The 19,947-nt window shown below is 35.9% G+C and overlaps 3 gene segments (V, D, J or C); all 3 read left to right on the forward strand.

Moving 5' to 3' along the window:
- The first annotated feature begins 1,008 nt into the window (after positions 1 to 1,008).
- LOC128544250 (Ig heavy chain V region 6.96-like) lies at positions 1,009 to 1,499 on the forward strand. The segment is given in 2 exon segments: positions 1,009 to 1,090; positions 1,177 to 1,499. Coding segments are annotated over 2 exon segments (375 nt in total).
- A 9,847-nt stretch (positions 1,500 to 11,346) lies between these two features.
- On the forward strand, positions 11,347 to 11,894 carry LOC128544251 (immunoglobulin heavy variable 3-7-like). The segment is given in 2 exon segments: positions 11,347 to 11,425; positions 11,581 to 11,894. Coding segments are annotated over 2 exon segments (366 nt in total).
- A 1,342-nt stretch (positions 11,895 to 13,236) lies between these two features.
- On the forward strand, positions 13,237 to 13,740 carry LOC128544252 (Ig heavy chain V region 6.96-like). The segment is given in 2 exon segments: positions 13,237 to 13,321; positions 13,424 to 13,740. Coding segments are annotated over 2 exon segments (357 nt in total).
- The last annotated feature ends 6,207 nt before the right edge of the window (positions 13,741 to 19,947 follow it).

Raw genomic sequence — 19,947 nt, forward strand, 5'->3', positions numbered from 1 at the left:
GAAAAGTCCCACACCACATAAGGATAAATAGGTACACACTTGTAGTTGTTTTTTTTTGTTCTTACAGTATATCGCTGCAATTTGTACAGCCCATTCTGTGGATGTAAAATAATTTTAAATAATAATGTTTCCCCCCAAAACAACGAGCGGTATGAGCTCAGGTATATGAGGCCAGGAGAACATATACAGCAAATACAAGTTAAAAACTTTGAATGTTCACAATATTTGAAGTTGATGAAAATATCTAATACAACATTAATAATATATAGAAATAATATCTAAATTATTGTGGATTTATAATGAAATAAAATGATCCCAGTCAAAAGTGACAGGAAACATTATGAGTGTGAGCCAAAAACAAACACAACACGAAGGTTAAAATATATCAATGGTGTGATGTTTTTTTTCTTGAGGACTAATTCATGATATTTATTTGAATAACACAGGAGAGATATTGGAGGGTAAAACTCGTCTAAATCATTAGCTTTAAGGTGGCAACAATGACAAGTGAGGATGGATCACCATACCGTTCATTATTTTCCTATAACAGCAAGTGTTTGATTCCTTACTGAATTAGTCTCCGAGCCATCTGTCACTCCTTTGCCTCTATAGTGTTTTAAGTAATGGTCCAAGTGCTTATGTTTGATGGCAGGAATGTAAAACAGCAGTAAATACTGACTACTCAATCTATTTACTTTTGTTTTATGCCTGTAGAGGGCAGTCTGTGCAAACTAAACAATCTTTAACTGCTCATTTACACACCATCAGCTGTTTTTCTGAGTGGTAAAATGATACACACTGATGTGCTAAAAGAACATGATATCTAAAGCAGTAATGACCTTAAGAGCATGAAACACACATGGAGTCCTATCGTAAGCTTTATGTCTTCATAGCTTTTCCTGTTTTTACGTGTGTAGTGGGTGTGGTATGCAAATGAAATCCTACAGTTGGGCCATTTCTGCTGATAAATTCTGCTCAACAACATACCTGCAGTTTGTGTTGATTTATAGCAACAGTAATAGTTTAACATTCTTTAAAATGGGACTAAACCGTGTTTTAAGTTGCTTTGCTTTAACAATGTTCATTCAATGTCAGTATTATTATTTATTACGTATTAACATAACTTTCTTTCTGTGATTTTTTGAAACAATTATCTTTGTGTATTTCGTATTTTAGATTCCTGCAGTCAGGAACTTATCCAGTCTGATTCAGTGATCATCAAACCTGGTCAGTCTCATACACTGACCTGCACAGCTTCTGGACTTACCTTTGATAAGTACATGTCTTGGATCCGACAGGCTCCTGGAAAAGGACTGGAATGGGTTGCAACTATATCAGATCTCAGTTATAGCAAATATTACTCCAGTGCAGTTAACGGTCGTTTCACCATCTCCAGAGACAATGCTAAGATGCAGGTGTATCTGACTATGGGCAGCTTGAAGATGGAAGACACTGCAGTGTATTATTGTGCTAGACATGACACACACAATGACACATGAGGCTGCAGAGCTGTACACAAACCCCTTTATAACATTAAAGTGCAGCATTTGTTCTTTCCTAGTCACTTTAGAACATAATTGTAAGAGAAAATATTTTTCTAAATATTAAAAGTTAAAATAGACTCCATTTGGTAGCTTTGTCAAAAAAAAAAAAAAAAAAAAAACCTTTCAGAGAGTCACTTGCCTGAGTCACTCCATTGTACTGGTACAGTATGTCAGCGCCGTTTTATTCTTCTGCATTTTTAATTTTGATTCAAGACAATTGTTTTTTTTTTTTTAATATATTTATAATTACATGTAAACTTATGAAACGTCATCTTTCCATAAGCCATCTCACTGCTCAATACAACTGGACTGGACTGATACACACAAAAAAAGCGCGCGCGCGCGCACACACACACACACACACACACATGATGTTTCATTTCACTGTGTACTAAACTGTATATGGGTGAAATGTCAATGAAAGCCTACTTGACTTTAGGTTTTTTAATCACTGGCATCCTAGCAGTATCTCTTCAATTCTCTCTGATGAAGTTGCATGCTACTGTATGTTGACAAACCTGACACTTACATGAATGTAAATGAAACATCTGTAGATGTTTTCTAAAATGCATATTTTTGATTCATTTTTTTGGGGTGACATGTATTACTGTGCAAGAGGCCCAAACAACATCCTCCAGGAATTATACACATCCTAATGAGCTATACATGTTTTGTCCTTTTATATACTTTGTCCATTTATGTTGGCGCTCAGTTTTGTTTCCCCCTTTGTCCTCTGAATTAACAGTCAAAATTTTTCTCTACCGTTGTAAACCTTTTCTTTTCTTGTCTTTGGCTGGTACTTAAAAGTGAACACAAATGAGAAAGCAAAACTAAAAAAAAGCTAACACATATTAAATGATACAGTCATTAAATGGTCTTATAAAATGTGAAAAATGGATAAGTACTAGTAATACATTATAGTGCAAATACGTTTACTTATCCTTTGTCAAAACAAACATTCAAACACATACACGTTTTTTTTTTTTTTTTTACAGTAAAATGATAATTGATAATTTAAACGTTGTCTCTTTTAAATAAAAAAATTATATTATTAAATTAACAAGTTTCACTCTACGTCCAATCATTGTTCTATTTGGGTTGGAAGTTCTGCTAATAGCTATAGTATACCAATATATAGACAGTGTATGTATAAATATACACATATTTATCATGAAAGATCTATTGTAAAACAAAATAAAATTCATGTTTGCTTCAGTATTGCAAACAATATTATTTTAGGATAACTTATTACACACAATTCGTTTCGCATGCACAACCAGGTATCATTCAATTTTAACAAAAAAATAATAGTAACCCAGTAGGCATGTTATTTTCATAAAACTTAAACAACTGAATAAAGTTACATATACACAATAAACAAATGGTTAGTGGTTCTTCTTCCGTACAAAGGTTTGGCGAGTAACTAGGCCCACATGTTGTAGACCCATGATTGAGGTGCAGCTTATTCAGGAATGTGGTGCTATGACTTTTCACATAAACATGTTGGTCTTTCGGCTGCTCCCGACAAGGGGTCGCCACAGCCGAATCCTATTGTCGCAGAGACACAGGGGAGGGGTCATTTAACTCAGGCAACCAATCAGTCATTCGCATTTATCAAATGCCACGCCCCCTAGCAATATTATTAGCATTCTATTAGCATTTCACTAGTATTATGCTAACATGATTAGCATGTTGCTAGCAAAACATGCTAGCAACATGGTATTATCGTGCTAACATGATTAGCATGTTGCTAGAAAAACATGCTAGCATAATGCTAGTTTTCTTAAGCATATAGCTAAAATGACGTTTAGCTGATTAGCATGTTGCTAGCATTATAAGATAAGATAAGATAAGATAAACCTTTATTAGTCCCACAAGTGGGAAATTTGTTTTGCCACGGCAGCAAGTGGACAGTACAAAGTTAAAAATTAAGAAACAAGAGAATAAAGTAAAATAAAATAAAAATAAAAATAGGGAAAAAATAAAATAAATAAAAAATACTAACAGTATAAATGTATATTATACAATCTGGCTATAGAATATGGACATCTGTGTACTAAAAAATATTTACATAAATATTATATTATATTATATTTAGACTATAAGTAAACACAGTTGACTAAGTAATATGTTTGTACTCAATGAGTATATGTATACATACAGAGAGTGAGTGACAGGCCTTTATAAAAATATTTTGAATGTTTTAAATGTTTTAAATTGCACTTTGCCCAGTTATGGTGGTTCCCCGAGACAAAAAGAAAAATTGCACAATCCACCAAAGTATTGCACATGATTAGAAATATTGCACATCGCTATAAAGTTTAACATGTTCTGTCATAATATTGCACATAACTACCATGGTGTATTTGATGTGTGTGTTTGTTCGTTTGTGCGTTTGCTTGTATATTAACATGTTGCTAGCAACATCGTTAGAATGTCGCCAACATGATGCTAAAATGATTAGCATGTTGCTAGCATGACTACAATGTTTTGCCATGGCAAGCACCACTCACATTTTCCCTAACCCTCACCTGGATGACTGAGAATCATCGCAGACATGTCACGCGTAATTTGTCTATAGTATTAAGCCCACTCTATGAGACAAATAGAAGACAGAAATAAGCCTTAAAACAGCTTCGATTGAGATGTTTTATATGTCATGTGCAGTGTCTTTGGGTTGAATAGTGACATGAGAATACTGCATAGGATTGTCTCAGTCCATGCTTTTTTCTGCTTTCTAAAGTCAGAGGTTCCACATGAGTATCATTATTGTTTGCAGAATGAGAAAGTGTTTATACTTTTATAAACTGTTTTAGGCCACGGCCACTGTTCCGAATTTTAGACAGCATTTGGACATTATCCAAAATGACATATTCTGGAACACCATGTCGTGCAAAATAATTTGATGCAACTTTTCTCCTACAGGTTTTTTATCCTTGATTTTATATATGCGAGAAAGAAAGGTTGAAGTGTCAGCTTATCAATTTTATCTTAGGTCAGGCTAAAATGGCCATATACATCAGCAGACAGAATAAAAAAGTCACAGAATGCACAATGCGCAATGGCTGCTCTTACGATGACAGCTGGCTTCCAGTATCCTTGGTCTTGCATCCTAATGGCCTGTCCCTCCTGAGATAAGTGCTTAGCTGATCTGTCATAATAGCACTTTTGGAGCTGTTGTTTCTGCAGTCTCTTTGCTTTGACATCTTTGTAGCTGATGACTTTTGGCAGATTGGTGTTGGGTAGGGTTAATTGCAAGCGATGACTCATCAACAGCTGAGCCGGCGATTTGAAACCATCGACAGGGCTGTTGCGATATTCCAGGAGACTGAAGTATGCGTCTATCTTGTCTGCCTCTGCCTTTTCCGGCAACATCTTTGCAGTCTGTACAGCTTTCTCTGCCAACCCATTACTTTGTGGGTGGTATGGATTAGTGGTGGTATGTGTAAACTCCCATGTTCTTGCAAATGTCTCGAACTCACCTGAGCTGTACTGAGGGACATGTATAAACTCCTATGTTCTTGAAAATGTCTCAAACTCACCCGAGCTGTATTGATGAACATTATCTAAAATGACATATTGTGGAACACCATGTCGTGCAAAAGCAGCTTTTAGTTTGTTTATCACAGCAGTTAAGGTTGTGCTGCTGAGCTTGTCCAACTTAAAATATCTGCCGTAATAGTCCACTGTCACAAGATACTCCTCATTGTTCCATGTGACAAATCAGTAACTACTACTTGTCATGGTCTATCTGGGACTTTGTGACTGATCATGGGCCATTTGGTGTTGGAAGGGCGATATGTGAAGCAAATTGACCATTTGCTGATAATGCTTTCTATTTCTTCCCTCATCCCGGGCCAAAACATGATATCATAGGCCTTTGCTCTTGATATCTTGATATAAGAAAACTTGCTGCTTTCCATGCCCAGGTGACTAGCATGTATTCGTGCCAACATGTTTTAGTGAAGGCTTTTTTTTTTTTTTTTGTGAAATGATGCTCTTTTCACCTCTGAAGATTATTCCCTGCAGGTATGAGAGCTCATCACGGTGATTCCAGAATTCTGACACGATCAGGGGACATTTTCTTTTCACATCTAGCCAACCTCTTTGTATGACTCTTTTTAGTGTCTGGAACTTTTTCAGTTTAGCTCTAAACTGCTTTAACTTTGAATTACTGACAGGAAGACTGCTGTATCCAATATGTACTTGAAGTTCCATACCTTCACCGGGGATTGCATTTTGGTCAGATAACGACTTCCAGCCTTGGGGGAACTGATGCCAAATGCTTCCACATTATTGACTCGAGTCTTGGTCGCTCTCAATGGTGATGTTACGTCCCTGATGTATTATATACATATATATTTTTATATTATTCTTTGTGTTGCCAGGGGTCCGTTCTTCGAACGTCGCTAACTCAGTTAGCTGGATTTGATTGTTGTGGATTTGTCCTGATCTTGGATTGTCTCATTCTTCGATGCACTTCTAGCATTTGTTGTCATAGCAACATAGCCGTAAGCTTGAACCTGCTCGGGAGCAGATTTATTACATGTAAACAGCCTGTGCTCCTGTCGGGTTATGATTGGTTGAAATGGCGAGGCCACATCTGATTGGTTAAAGATCACGACTGACTCACGACTGAGCGCGTGGAAAAAGAAAAGTATATGCCCCCTGCCATGGACTCCCCCCCCCCACACACACACACATAAAGTAATCACTATCAAATATTATATATGAACATAAATTCATAGGTTTATTGTTATCAAATATGATATTACTATTATAATAAACCCTAGGCACGAGACAGCCGTCGAGACCATTAATACAAATTCTTGTATAATGTTTATTTTGTAACACATTTATTTTTCATGGGTTTGTCATAAAAATATGCAAATAAATATTTATATATATCAAAAATAAATATTTTATAATGATAAATTGGACGAAACTAATTTTATTATAAAATATCATCCTGTATATAGTGGTAAGTAGGGAGTCGATGCCCTTTTGGTCATCCATTTTGCATTAACACTGCCCCAAGCCTGTATTTGGAGGCATCAACTTGCAATCTGAGCTCTTTGATAAGATCAAAATAGGCTAAGACTGGACCTAGTTAGCATTGAAGCAGCTCTTTTATTCTCTTAAAGCCTTTGTCATGCTGGATGTCCCAGACAAACTCACTTGAATCCTTCAAGAGCTGTCGGTGGATTGACATCAGAAAGACCAGGTGCAAAATCGGAGTTATAATTAAACATACCCAGCACTGTCTTAAGATCTCCTTTATTTTTAGGAGACTTCAGCGGTGGGGTCAGGTTTTACTCCAACAGCAGTGAGAAGATGTCCAAAATAGCTCACCTCTGTAGCGCCGATTACGCTCTTTTCTGGATTGAGCTTGATGCCTCTCTCTAGAACGTTGTAGCATGGCATGGAGATGTTCATCATGCTCAGGTTTAGTCAAGAATGTCGTAATGTAGTAAGAATGTCGTCAACTATGGCCACAACTCAACTTCCATGCCTTCGTTTGTTTTATCAATTTTCTGCTGGAACTCATCTTGAGCTGAAATTAGGCCAAGAAGAAGGTAGCGTCCAAAGACTGTGATAAAGTGGTCAATCTTGATGATTCTTTGGTAAGTTTAATAGCCCAGTAACCTGATCAAGCATCTAGGACACTAGAATATCGGGCACCAGCTAGCCTGGATGTTTTATCCTCAAGGCTGGGTAGAGAGTAATGAGTTTGCTTGATGGCCTTGTTGAGGTCCCTTGGGTCTACAGTAGACATACCCTTAGCTGACCGGTGCGTAGCTTTTTGGCCACAACCATAAAATTAACCGATTCATTTGGCTCAGTGACTTTAACAATGACATCCTGCCTTTCCATGCCCTCAAGCTCCTCTTTAAGATGGCTGCGTAATGCAAGAGAAATGCGTCTGGGTGGATGGACTACTGGGGTTGCATGTGGGTCTATGTGTACAGTACACCCGCCAGAATACAGTCCGATCCTCTTAAAAACATCTGCAAACTCCTCCATATTTATGTCTCCAGATTGATTGTATAGTGTACTTTTTATACTGTACTCTTGGAACAGTTTTTATTTTAGCTGTTTTTGTCTTGCACTGTCCACTTTTCTGCAATGACAATGCAGATTTTCCAGATTGGGACTAATAAAGACAGAATGCAGGGAGGTTGGTCACTGGGTCAAACAGACTTTAAAACTGTCAGACAGACTGTGTGGGAGATTAACCACTAATACAAAAGGCAAAAGTATGAAGAGATAAACCTGGAACTGAGGGACAGAATATATATATATATTTTTTTTTTGCTATTTTTACATAAACATGTACAGAAAACATGCAAAGCTGGAGAGAGCACACAAAAACAAAATTCACTTTTAGTGTTATAATTCAAATGTGGAGCTACACTGAGACCAGATGCCGCAAATTAAAGCCAAATGCAATGGAAACCACTAATCAAGACCTTCAAGAATCTTCGTGCCAGAACTCCAAAGTCCTGCAACAATACACACACACACACACACACACACACACACACATACATACATACATACATATACAGTGGTGTGAAAAAATATTTGCCCCCTTCCTGATTTCTTATTCTTTTGCATGTTTGTCGCACAAAATGTTTCTGATCATTAAACACATTTAACTATTAGTCGAAGATAACACAAGTAAACACAAAATGCAGTTTTTAAATAATAGTTTTTATTATTTAGGGAGAAAAAAAATCCAAACCTACATGGCCCTGTGTGAAAAAGTAATTGCCCCTGAACCTAATAACTGGTTGGGCCACCCTTAGCAGCAATAACTGCAATCAAGCGTTTGCGATAACTTGCAACGAGTCCTTTACAGCACTCCGGAGGAATTTTGGCCCACTCATCTTTGCAGAATTGTTGTAATTCAGCTTTATTTGAGGGTTTTCTAGCATGAACCGCCTTTTTAAGGTCATGCCACAACATCTCAATAGGATTCAGGTCAGGACTTTGACTAGGCCACTCCAAAGTCTTCATTTTGTTTTTCTTCAGCCATTCAGAGGTGGATTTGCTGGTGTGTTTTGGGTCATTGTTCTGCTGCAGCACCCAAGATTGCTTCAGCTTGAGTTGACGAACAGATGGCCGGACTTTCTTCTTCAGGATTTTTTGGTAGACAGTAGAATTCATGGTTCCATCTATCACAGCAAGCCTTCCAGGTCCTGAAGCAGCAAAACAACCCCAGACCATCACACTACCACCACCATATTTTACTGCTGGTATGATGTTCTTTTTCTGAAATGCTGTGTTACTTTTACGCCAGATGTAACAGGACACGCACCTTCCAAAAAGTTCAACTTTTGTCTCGTCGGTCCACAACGTATTTTCCCAAAAGTCTTGGCAATCATTGAGATGTTTTTTAGCAAAATTGAGACGAGCCTTAATGTTCTTTTTGCTTAAAAGTGGTTTGCGCCTTTGAAATCTGCCATGCAGGCCGTTTTTGCCCAGTCTCTTTCTTATGGTGGAGTCGTGAACACTGACCTTAATTGAGGCAAGTGAGGCCTGCAGTTCTTTAGATGTTCTGGGGTCTTTTGTGGCCTCTCGGATGAGTTGTCTCTGCGCTCTTGGGGTAATTTTGGTCGACCGGCCACTCCTGGGAAGGTTCACCACTGTTCCATGTTTTTGCCATTTGTGGATAATGGCTCTCACTGTGGTTTGCTGGAGTATATATATATATATATATATATATATATATATATATATATATATATATATATATAATGTGTGTGTTTGTGTATATATATGTGTGTATGTATATATATATGTGTATGTGTAGGGGACAGCAAAGGAAGAATTTCATTGAACAAGGGGGAACATGTTTCTTTACTGTGCATATGACAATAAAACTTGAAACTGAAACTAGATCTCACGAGTTGTCTCAAGCACAATTAAAAACCATTTCAAGCAACATGAGCGCTTCACGTGAACATGCAGTGCATGCAATCTCTTACCAAAATAAATCATACATCACTCACACATGCATCACCTTTTAGCTTTAATTTTAATAAAGCAAAGTGGTGAATAAATGATCGTGAACATATGAATTTATGATTTTAAGACAATGTTTGTACAGTATCTGTGCAGTTTGCCTTTAACATATTTATTATGTTTCATCCTCCAGTTCTCTAATTAATTGTAGATAAGTTTACTAATGTGTATAACAGAACACAGAATTTGTGGCTCTTGTTGCCTGAAAAAATATTTTTATATAATGTCCAGTGCTAGGACAATCTTTCAAAATAGGTTTTTATTTACATTTATTTTATTTACTTATTTTTATTTATTCATTTGTTTTTTTTTTATCATGTTCCTATTAGCAATATGCTGGTTCTCATTAAACTGAATTCAAACAGTAATGACAATAACATGATTTAAAAATAAATGAGAGCTCTGATGCAAAATATGTTGTTTCTTAATGACTAATTCCAGATGTTGTTTGAGTACATAAAAATAAGAGAGAGGTATTGAAGGATAAAACACATCAGTACTATACTGGTAAGAATAACACTGCCTCTATTGAATTTGCATCACATCACTTCACCCTTGATGATTTTCACAGCATTCACCACAGTGCTTTATTCCTTACTGAATCTGTCACTGAGTCATGTGTTTCACTCCTCTGCTCCTGTGGTGTTCTGGATAAAGGTTCAAGGGTCTGTTGTCAGAAATGTATACTAAATACACAATCAAGTTACTCTTATTTTATGCCTGTAGAGGGCAGTCTCTGTACATAAAACAATCTTCAACTGCTCATTGAAAAAGATTGAGCTTCTCTCCTCACAGACTGCAATGATTCACTATTATTAATTTTAAAATCAATCATTTTTAATAAATTCCCCTTTACTGCAAACATACACTACGGTTCAAAAGTTTGGGGTCACTTTCTAACTTCATGATGGTTCCTGTTTTTTATTTCTTTCTACATTGTAAAGGAATGCTGAAGGCGTCCAAAAAATGCATTAATCTCTTTTGAACAGTTAATAGTGAGATGTTTCTGCTACTTCTGCTCTGTAAAGACTTTATAACGCCTCTAATCTGAGGTGCTGTTAATTGGTCATTTTTCAGGCTGATGACTCTAAATGAACTTCTCGTCTGTGACAGAGGTAGGTTTTGGTATCGCCCTCCTGGGACGGCCTTCATGAGAGCCAGTTTCATTATGGTGCTTGACGGATTTTGCAAATGCACTTGACAATACTGTTCTTGCAAGAACTATTACAGAAAGGCTGACCTCTGTGTCTTAAAATAACAACTAACTGTTGTTTGTGTTGTTGTTCCATATGTGTTATTTTATAGTTTTGAAATCCCCAGTATTGTTGTAGAATGTAGAAAATAAATCACTAAACAAAAACAAAGAAATTTGCAAGTGACACCAAACTTTTGAACGGTAGTGTATATAGTTTCATAATATTATATTTTTTATTACACTAATCTAGAAAATAACATAATTAATGCTTTATATTAGTCATATACTATATACTGAATGAATGATGATTTGTGACTTGCATTATTTTTGTCACTAAATTCAGGTTCTTCATGTCCTTCTGGATGTTGAAGTGATACACACTGATGTACTTAAAAATAATTATAGGAGCAGTTATGGTCCTGACATCATGAAACACATCTGTAAGTTTATCTCTTCATAGTTATTCCTCTTTTACCTCTGTGGTGGGTGTGGCATTCAAATAACATCCTGCATGTGAACAATTTCTTCTAATAAATTCTGCTCAACCACATACCTGCAGTTTATATTCATTTACTGAAACAGTAATTGTTATTTTAATTCTTTGAGATGGGACTAAGTAGAGTTTTCAGTTACTTTGCTTTAGCATTGTTCATTCAATGTCAGTATTACATAATTTATTTCCTGAAATAAATAATTTCATACTTTGAAATTAAATTGTTAATTATTATTCAATTAACTTTGAACAAATCTGATTATGATTATGATTATTATTATTACTTTTGACACCCAACTTTGTTTATTCTCATATTTCAGATTCCTGCAGTCAGACACTGGTCGAGTCTGATTCAGTGATCATCAAACCTGGTCAGTCTCATACACTGACCTGCACAGCATCTGGATTTAGCTTTGGTAGCTACTGGATGGGTTGGAACAGACAGGCTCCTGGAAAAGGACTGGAATGGGTTGCAATTATTGATCAGGGCAGTAGTAGCAAGTTTTACTCCAGTGCAGTTAATGGTCGCTTCACCATCTCCAGAGACAACAGTAAGATGCAGGTGTATCTGCACATGAGCAGCATGAGGACAGAAGACACTGCAGTGTATTACTGCGCTAAAGATACACAGTGACACATGAGGCTGCAGGGCTGTACACAAACCCCTTCACAACATGGAAGCACAGCATTTGTTTCCTATTCAGTTAAACTCAGTTACCCAGAACTCTCACACAGTAACTTGGATTGCACGAATTGTCACTCTTCTGTACAGGGGTAACTTAAAGAGTATGTCAGCTCTGTTACAGTGTTTAATTCTTCTACATTTTTGATCAATGCGACACAACATAAATTTGTCCTTTTTAAATTTATAGTTACATGCTATCTTGTGAAACCTTAACACACCTTAGTTAGTTTCTTTTATCACTTGCATCCTATTAGTATCAACACTTCAGCTCCTTACCAACCACATTTTTATTCTCTTTTATTTTAAACCTGACACTGGTGACTCCTTACATGAATGGAAAAATAAACATCTCCTTATAGAAAAGCGCACTTCATCAACATCTTAAAGCTCTTTTTACTGTATGTGGAGTGATATACACATACAGTATACTGTGTTTGACATCCAAACTACACACTACAGACAAATAAACATGTCCTCATGAGCTGTAAATGTTTTCTCACAGACATTTATCCATTTAATTTGGTGCTCAGTTTTATTTCCCTTCTGTCTTACTGTATTAACAGTCAAAATTCCTCTGTACGGTTTTAAGCCTTTTCTCCTCTTATCTTTGGCTGATACTGTACTTAAGGCTGAAGACCAACAAAAAAGCTAAATGAAGTAGCAGCAAAGACATACTAAATGATTTAGTCATTAAATGCTTTTATAATATTTAAAAATACATGACCACAATAGTCATACACTGATTATATAAAGTTATCATATATAAGAAATCAAGTAATGTATTTGTTCCTTTGAGAACCTGCCTACACAGTTTATTATAAATGAAACCAACCCACCCCAACAAGTACTACATTATAATGCAAACACTTTTCCTTTTAACAAAACACCCCATCAAACTCATGCAACAATAAAATGTACATACCTAAAATTTTTATTATTTGTTTTCTGCTAATGATAAGATAAAATTCATATATTTTAAAAAATAAAATCATTAAATAAAAATTTACTCAGTTTCTTAAAATGTAGCCCAATCATTGTTACACTATAGGTTCGGAAGTTCTGCTGAAACAATATGTGTTGATCAATGTTAAGATCACATAAGATTTGTATAATTTTTTTATCCACTCCAAATGATCAATTACACCCACATCACTTAGTACAGACTCAGCTTGTGTTTGTGGATTTAATACACCTATAGTGCTCATGGACACGCCCTATTCAAATAGAGTCAGATATAAACAGCATGTTCTTGTCTCTTCTAGTTTCCATTGAGCTCTGTGATACAGAACACTCCCATACACATAATTCTGTGTGGAGACAAACTTCTTGTTTGAGAATGTTGTTAGGATACAGTATTGCCTTTGTGCTAATTTCATGTATGTATGAAAGATTTTCACATAATCTTCATCAGAAAACTAAAATATTGTCTCATTGTTTGTCTTTTATCATTACAACATTTATTCTAATCTCTTTTAAAGATTCTTATGGACAGTCCCTGACCTCCTCTGCTTCTGTTGTGAAGAGACCTGGAGAGTCAGTCACTCTGTCCTGTACTGTGTCTGGATTCTCTTTGAGTGGTTACTACATGCACTGGATCCGTCAGAAACCAGGACGAGGACTAGAATGGATCGGGCGCATTGACGATGGCAGTAGCACTGGCACTACATTTCCTCCGTCTCTGCAGGGACAGTTCTCCATCACTAAAGACACCAATAAAAACATGGTGTATCTAGAAGTGAAGAGTCTGAAAGCTGAAGACACGGCTGTTTATTACTGTACACGAGACACACAGTGACACAACAGACTCCAGAACTGTACAAAAACTTACACAAGCTCATGAGCTGTGAATATTCCCTCAGCAGGAAACTGAACCTCAGAGACATTTATTACAAACAACATGTTCACAGAGACTTGTTTGATTATTTACATAATTTAATGCTAAGCAGAAATCACTCACATGGTAAAGTTAGAAGAAAATAATAAAAGATCTAGGATGATTGCTGATGATAGTTTGCTAATAACAGTGTGCATTCTCCTTTTTATTTAATTAGTTTAAACAACAGAAACTGGAAATGCTTTAGGATAAAAGAAATACTGCAACAGAAACATTTATTACAAGCACCACCTTTAGCCTTCATGAAAATGTAAACATTGTTATGCAAATCAAATAATTTATTTTAAAAACATTTAAGGTGCTCCTGTAGAACTGAGGTTTTGGGTTCAGGTTCCACTCAAACCATGGTTCTCGACATTTCTTCTCCCGCTGTTACAGTAACAGCTGCATCTGGTAAGTATTTGGAAAATTTGGAGGACAACAAATAAGTGTGTACATTACATTTTGAAAGAATTTATCTAAATAATTGCATGGTTATTGTTCATAGGTATTAAATGTTTCGAACTGGTTCAGCCTGCAGTCTAAATGTATTGAAATGGTGGTTAAGGCTGGAGAATCATTTTCAGTCCCTTGTAAAATCACCAGATACTCAGCCACAAGCAGCTATACTTACTGGATACAGCATGCATCAGGCCAAGCATTGGCATGGATTAGTTGGTACTGCAGCTCCAGTAATACCGGCAGTATTGATTCACCAAAGAACAAGATCTGTTTCTCAGCCATGGGGTCTAGCAACACTGTGATTTGACATGGACAAAACTTTCTGACCTGCCAGATCCATAGTGTAAACACAATAAACTATTAGTTTTAGTTATATTATTTCATAATACTCTGTACAGAACCATCAGTGGTGTTCCCAGCACTTTGGAAGTATCCAGCAGAACTTCCAAACCTTGAAAATGATGATAAAGAAGTTTCTTATTTAACCTACTTTCACATTGTGTTTGGTGCATTGTAAGCCAGCTCATGGTTCTCCATTAATATATAATACTTCTTATATCCGGAAAGTATTCGCAGCACATCACTTGCACATTTTATGTTATGCCTTATTCTAAAGTGAATTATTTTTTTTCTCAGAATTCTACCCACAACACCCCATAATGACAACATGAAAAATGGATGATTGAGATTTTTCCAAATGCATTACAAATAAATAAATTGAGAAAGCACATGTACATAAGTATTCACAGCCTTTGCAAAATTGAGCTCAGGCGCATCCTGTTTGTCCTGATCATCCTTGAGATGTTTCTGCAGCTTAATTGGAGTCCACTTGTGGTAAATTCAGTTGATTGGACATGATTTGCAAAGGCACACACCTGTACTGTATATATAAGGTCCCACAGTTGACAGTTCATGTCAGAGCACAAACCAAGCATGAAGTCAAAGGAATTGTCAGTAGACCTCCAAGACAGGATTGTCTTTAGGAACGAATCTGGGGAAGATTACAGAATTTTTTGCTGCTTTGAAGATCCCAATGATCACAATGGCCTCCATCATCCATAAGTGGAAGAAGTTCAAAACCACCAGGACTCTACCTAGAGCTGGGCAGCCATCTAAACTGAGGGATCGGGGAAGAATGGTCTTAGTCAGGGAGGTGACCAAGAACCCGATAATTACTCTGTCAGAGCTCCAGAGGTCCTCTGTGGAGAGAGGAGAACCTTCCAGAAGGACAACCATCTCTGCAACAATCCACCAATCAGGCTTATATGGTACTGTGGCCAGATGGAAGCCACTCCTTAGTAAAAGGCACATGGCATCCTGCCTGCTAAAAGGCACCTGAAGGACTCTCAGACCATGAGAAACTAAATTCTCAGGTCTGATGAGACTCTCTGGCCACTCTACCATAGAGGCCTGATAGATCTCCCCTGAGATACATGCTGCTGACACCCACTGTGGTCATTCATTCAGTGTACATACTGTACAAAACACATCTCTTACTTATTCATATCTGACTAAATCAACAAGAGTTTCAGATTTATTATAATAATAATAATAATAATAATAATAATAATAATAATAATAATTATTATTATTATTATTATATATTAATGGTTTATCATGTAGATTGTCTTTTTGTATTTGTCTTGCATCACTAACATTGCTGCTTAACAAATACACTGTATAATCTCCTCACTAACACATACTGTAGTATAAAAATAAGTTTTTATTTTATTTTAATTTGGCAACAACTTTAAAAAATGTTTTTTTTTTATTTTTTAAAAAGATTTTTTGTAAAATGAAACGGTTCTTCATATTTTAAATACATTTATATTCATTCTTCTCTATAAGCAAATCAAAGTGTTAGGTCTGGTTATTACTTTATTTATGTGATGTAATGGTGTCTCTTTGTCTATAGACTTTCCTGGCAGTGCTTTATCAAATTAATTTATTTATTACAATAGCACTACATGCACATCATACAGTATATTATGTTAGATATCACAGTGTGCTTTCCATTACAGATAGGCATGGTTATGAACAGGTCCACCGATAGTGGACAGTAGTTCACGTAAACCCATGAAACATGTTTTAATGAACATTTAATTTTCTGAATTGGTTACCTCTAAATAACATTTAGAGTGTGTGCTTCTACCCTGTGGTGGGTTAATAGCATGTTTAGGGTATTCCCCACCATGTTAGTTTTTTATGTGTTTGCCTGAAGTTAAAATCTGCACCATGAATGAAATTAAAATGTTGAATAAAAGGGAAGTTATTGTGCCTGAATATAAACCACAAGTTTTGAAGGCATATTGCACATGCGCAGGATCTACCTAATCTTTATCTGATCTATTTTTTGATTACTTTTCCGTAATTCACTCCCTTATTACCGGACAATGGACACCAATGGTAATAATACTAATAATAATATTAATAATAATATTACTACTACTACTACTACTTATTATTATTATTATTATTATTATTATTATTATTATTATATACAAATTTATTATGCTGAACTGCCAAACTGTCACATGTGGCATCACTCTCATTCCTAGGACATGCAAAATCAGTCATGGATGTTTATATTCAACACCTGACTCTATTGGTTTAAAGGATGGTTATGCAAATCCATCCTGATTAATAAAAGAATCAGCTGGTTGCCCAGCAAAAGCTCATATCAGTCAGACATTTGGTTTTGAATTGCAGAATTGAATTACAGAAATTTCAACCATCACAGAGTTTGATTATGGGGCAAAGTGTGATTCAGCAGTGCATTTTTATACTTACTTATACTCCTTTATACATTATGTTCTCTTTGATTGTTTTATCTGACAGGTTTCTACAGTGCTGAGATCAGACAGGACCAGTCTCCTGCAGTGGTAAAGACACCTGGAGAAACTGTGAAGATCTCTTGTAAAATAAATGGGTATTCAATGACAAGCAACAACATATAGTACACTGGATACGACAGAAACCAGAGTCTGTGAAAGACCGGGTCACCTTTACAGAGGACGTTCCAGCAAGCACACAGTACTTAGAGGTCAAGAGTTTGAGGACAGAGGACACTGCGGTCTATTACTGCGCTCGAGAGACACAGTGACTGGAGCTGAGGAAGAAGCTGTACCAAAACAAGATGAATATTTTTCCACACAACATTTTATTTAAAAAAAAATACAGCTATGATACTGATGCAAAGAATGAATATAATCTCACTTTTATTATGGGTAAAGTTTTTTTCTTCCTCTTATTATTATTATTATTATTATTATTATTATTATTATTATTATTATTATTATTATTATTATTATTTTCTTTAAGACCCAGCCGATTTGAAAATTTTAAAATATGGCTTTAACAGGTTTTGAGTTTAATCCTCCAGTTCTTAAATCAATTTTATTTACATTTTCTAATGTGTAAAGTAAAACACAGAAATTATAGCTGCGAGGACCAGACACAGTCACAGGTAAAGGTTTAAAAAAAGAAGAGCAGTCAAATCAAGCATGGGTAATCAAAATAGTGGTCAATTAACAGGCAGGGTTGGTCAATCAGCAAACAACATGAGTGAAAGCAAATCCAAATCACAGTCAATGAATCATACTAAAGTTATACACAAAAGACACAATAGATAGCCTATAAATGGCTTGGGAACATCAGAAGAAAACTCAGTAGAGCATACAGTATACTTTAAGACGTTCCTCTCATTCTGATTTCTATTCACGTCTGATTTTAATTATTAGGAGTGTCTGGTTAGAACTCATGTGAGCTGGAGTCTCCAAGTAAGGAATGATTCCACCACCTTACCTGACATTATTTCCCTATAGCAGTATGCACTCATGTGGTTTTACTGTCACTAAGCTCTGATTTTGTGTTCTTTTAAGTGAAAGTCCAAGTGTTTATATCTTTTATAAGAAACAAAAACAGCAGTTTAATTCTGAATAGAAAAATCGATTCCAAGTTGTTTCATGCCACAAGAGGGCGGTCCGTGTAAACTAAACCTTCTCTAACTGCTTATTAATACACATACAGTACAACTTCTCCCTTCGCACAGATTTCAATGACTCACCATCATCTTAGTTTTATTAAATAACTCAGTTATAAATATAAAAAACTTGCTCTTTCTATACTATACTACTTTTATATTTTTCTTTACACTCTTGTAGAAAATAGAATAATTAACGATGCATAATATTCCATTATTCTCATTATTCAGCTCCTGACTGAATTAGTCAGTCATGATTTGTGACCTATATTTTTAAGGACATTAAATAATTAACTATTGTAAAGAACTATTGTTCTTTTTACCTTCTTTGTGGGCTGGCATGCAAACAAAATCATGTTTTTGAGCCATTTATCCCGATAAGTTTGTGTTTATTTACAGCAACAATAATCATTACACTCTATGAGATGGGACTAAAGAGAGTTATTTTGCTCTAGCAATGTTCTTTTAATAACAGCATTAGGTTTTTTTAAGTTTTAAACCATTCTTTTTGTGCATTTTTGTATTTCAGATTCCTGCTTTCAGACACTGATGGAGTTTGATTCAGTGATCATCAAATCTGATCAGTCTCATACACTGACCTGCACAGCCTCTGGATTTAACTTTGGTGACTACTGGACGGCTTGGATCAGACAGACACCTGGAAATAGGCTATAATGGGTTACAACAATAACACTTGATAGCAAATGACACTCTTGTGCAGTTAATGGTTGCTTCACCATTTCCAGAGGCAACAGTAAGATGCAGGTGTACTGTATCTGCACATGAGCAGCGTGAGGACAAAATACACTGCAGTTTATTACTCTGTATTCCAGTCACTTCAGAACATATTTGTAAGAGATATTTTATATTAAACTCCAGATAGCAGATTTGTCTTAAATACTAAACAAAAAGCATTACTATATTAGTAATAAATTTCATTATGGTTCTTGTAACCTTAAGAGGCTACACTATCCCACTCATAGCCAGCAGAGGGTGGTAGTGTCACACAGGTAGAATAGCTGAGAGTTACCCAGAATTCTCAGAGAGTAGTCGTAGCCAAAGGTTTGGCTCAGAAAATATTTTTTACAAAGTTACTAATGTCACAAAGTCACAAGTGTCACTATTGTATACTGAAGTATAATTACAAAGAGTAAAGCATCCTAACACCATTTATGTGTGAGGTTGCCTCTCAGCCAGTGGAGAGAGCTCACTCACAATTTTGCTTAATAGCAGTCATGAATAAAGAATGGTACAAACACATTCTCATATCCTCGACTTCTCCCAACCCTCCAAGAACAGTTTGGTAACAAACAAACTGTTCCAGCATGATGGCGCAGCTTGCCAAAAGGCAAAAGTGATAAAGTGGCTTGTGGAACAAAACATTGAAATTTTGTGTCCATGAAACTTCCAGACCTTAATCCTATTGAGAACTTGTGGTCAATCCTCCAGCTGCCATCAGTTAGAATGTGGCCCAGAAGTTAAATCGATACAGTAGCACGCCAAGGTAAATTGCAGAGGTCTTGAAAAAAGATGGGGCAACAATGCAATTATTGACTCTTTGTATAAACTAAATGTAATTGCCTATAAATCCTTTGAAATGCATGTAATAATATTTTAGCATACCATAGTAACATCTGACAAATAGTCTAAAATACTTTGTGAAAATTATAATTTGTTCAATTTAG

Source organism: Clarias gariepinus, chromosome 16 (assembly GCF_024256425.1).
Source record: "Clarias gariepinus isolate MV-2021 ecotype Netherlands chromosome 16, CGAR_prim_01v2, whole genome shotgun sequence".
Taxonomy (NCBI): Eukaryota; Metazoa; Chordata; class Actinopteri; order Siluriformes; family Clariidae; genus Clarias; species Clarias gariepinus.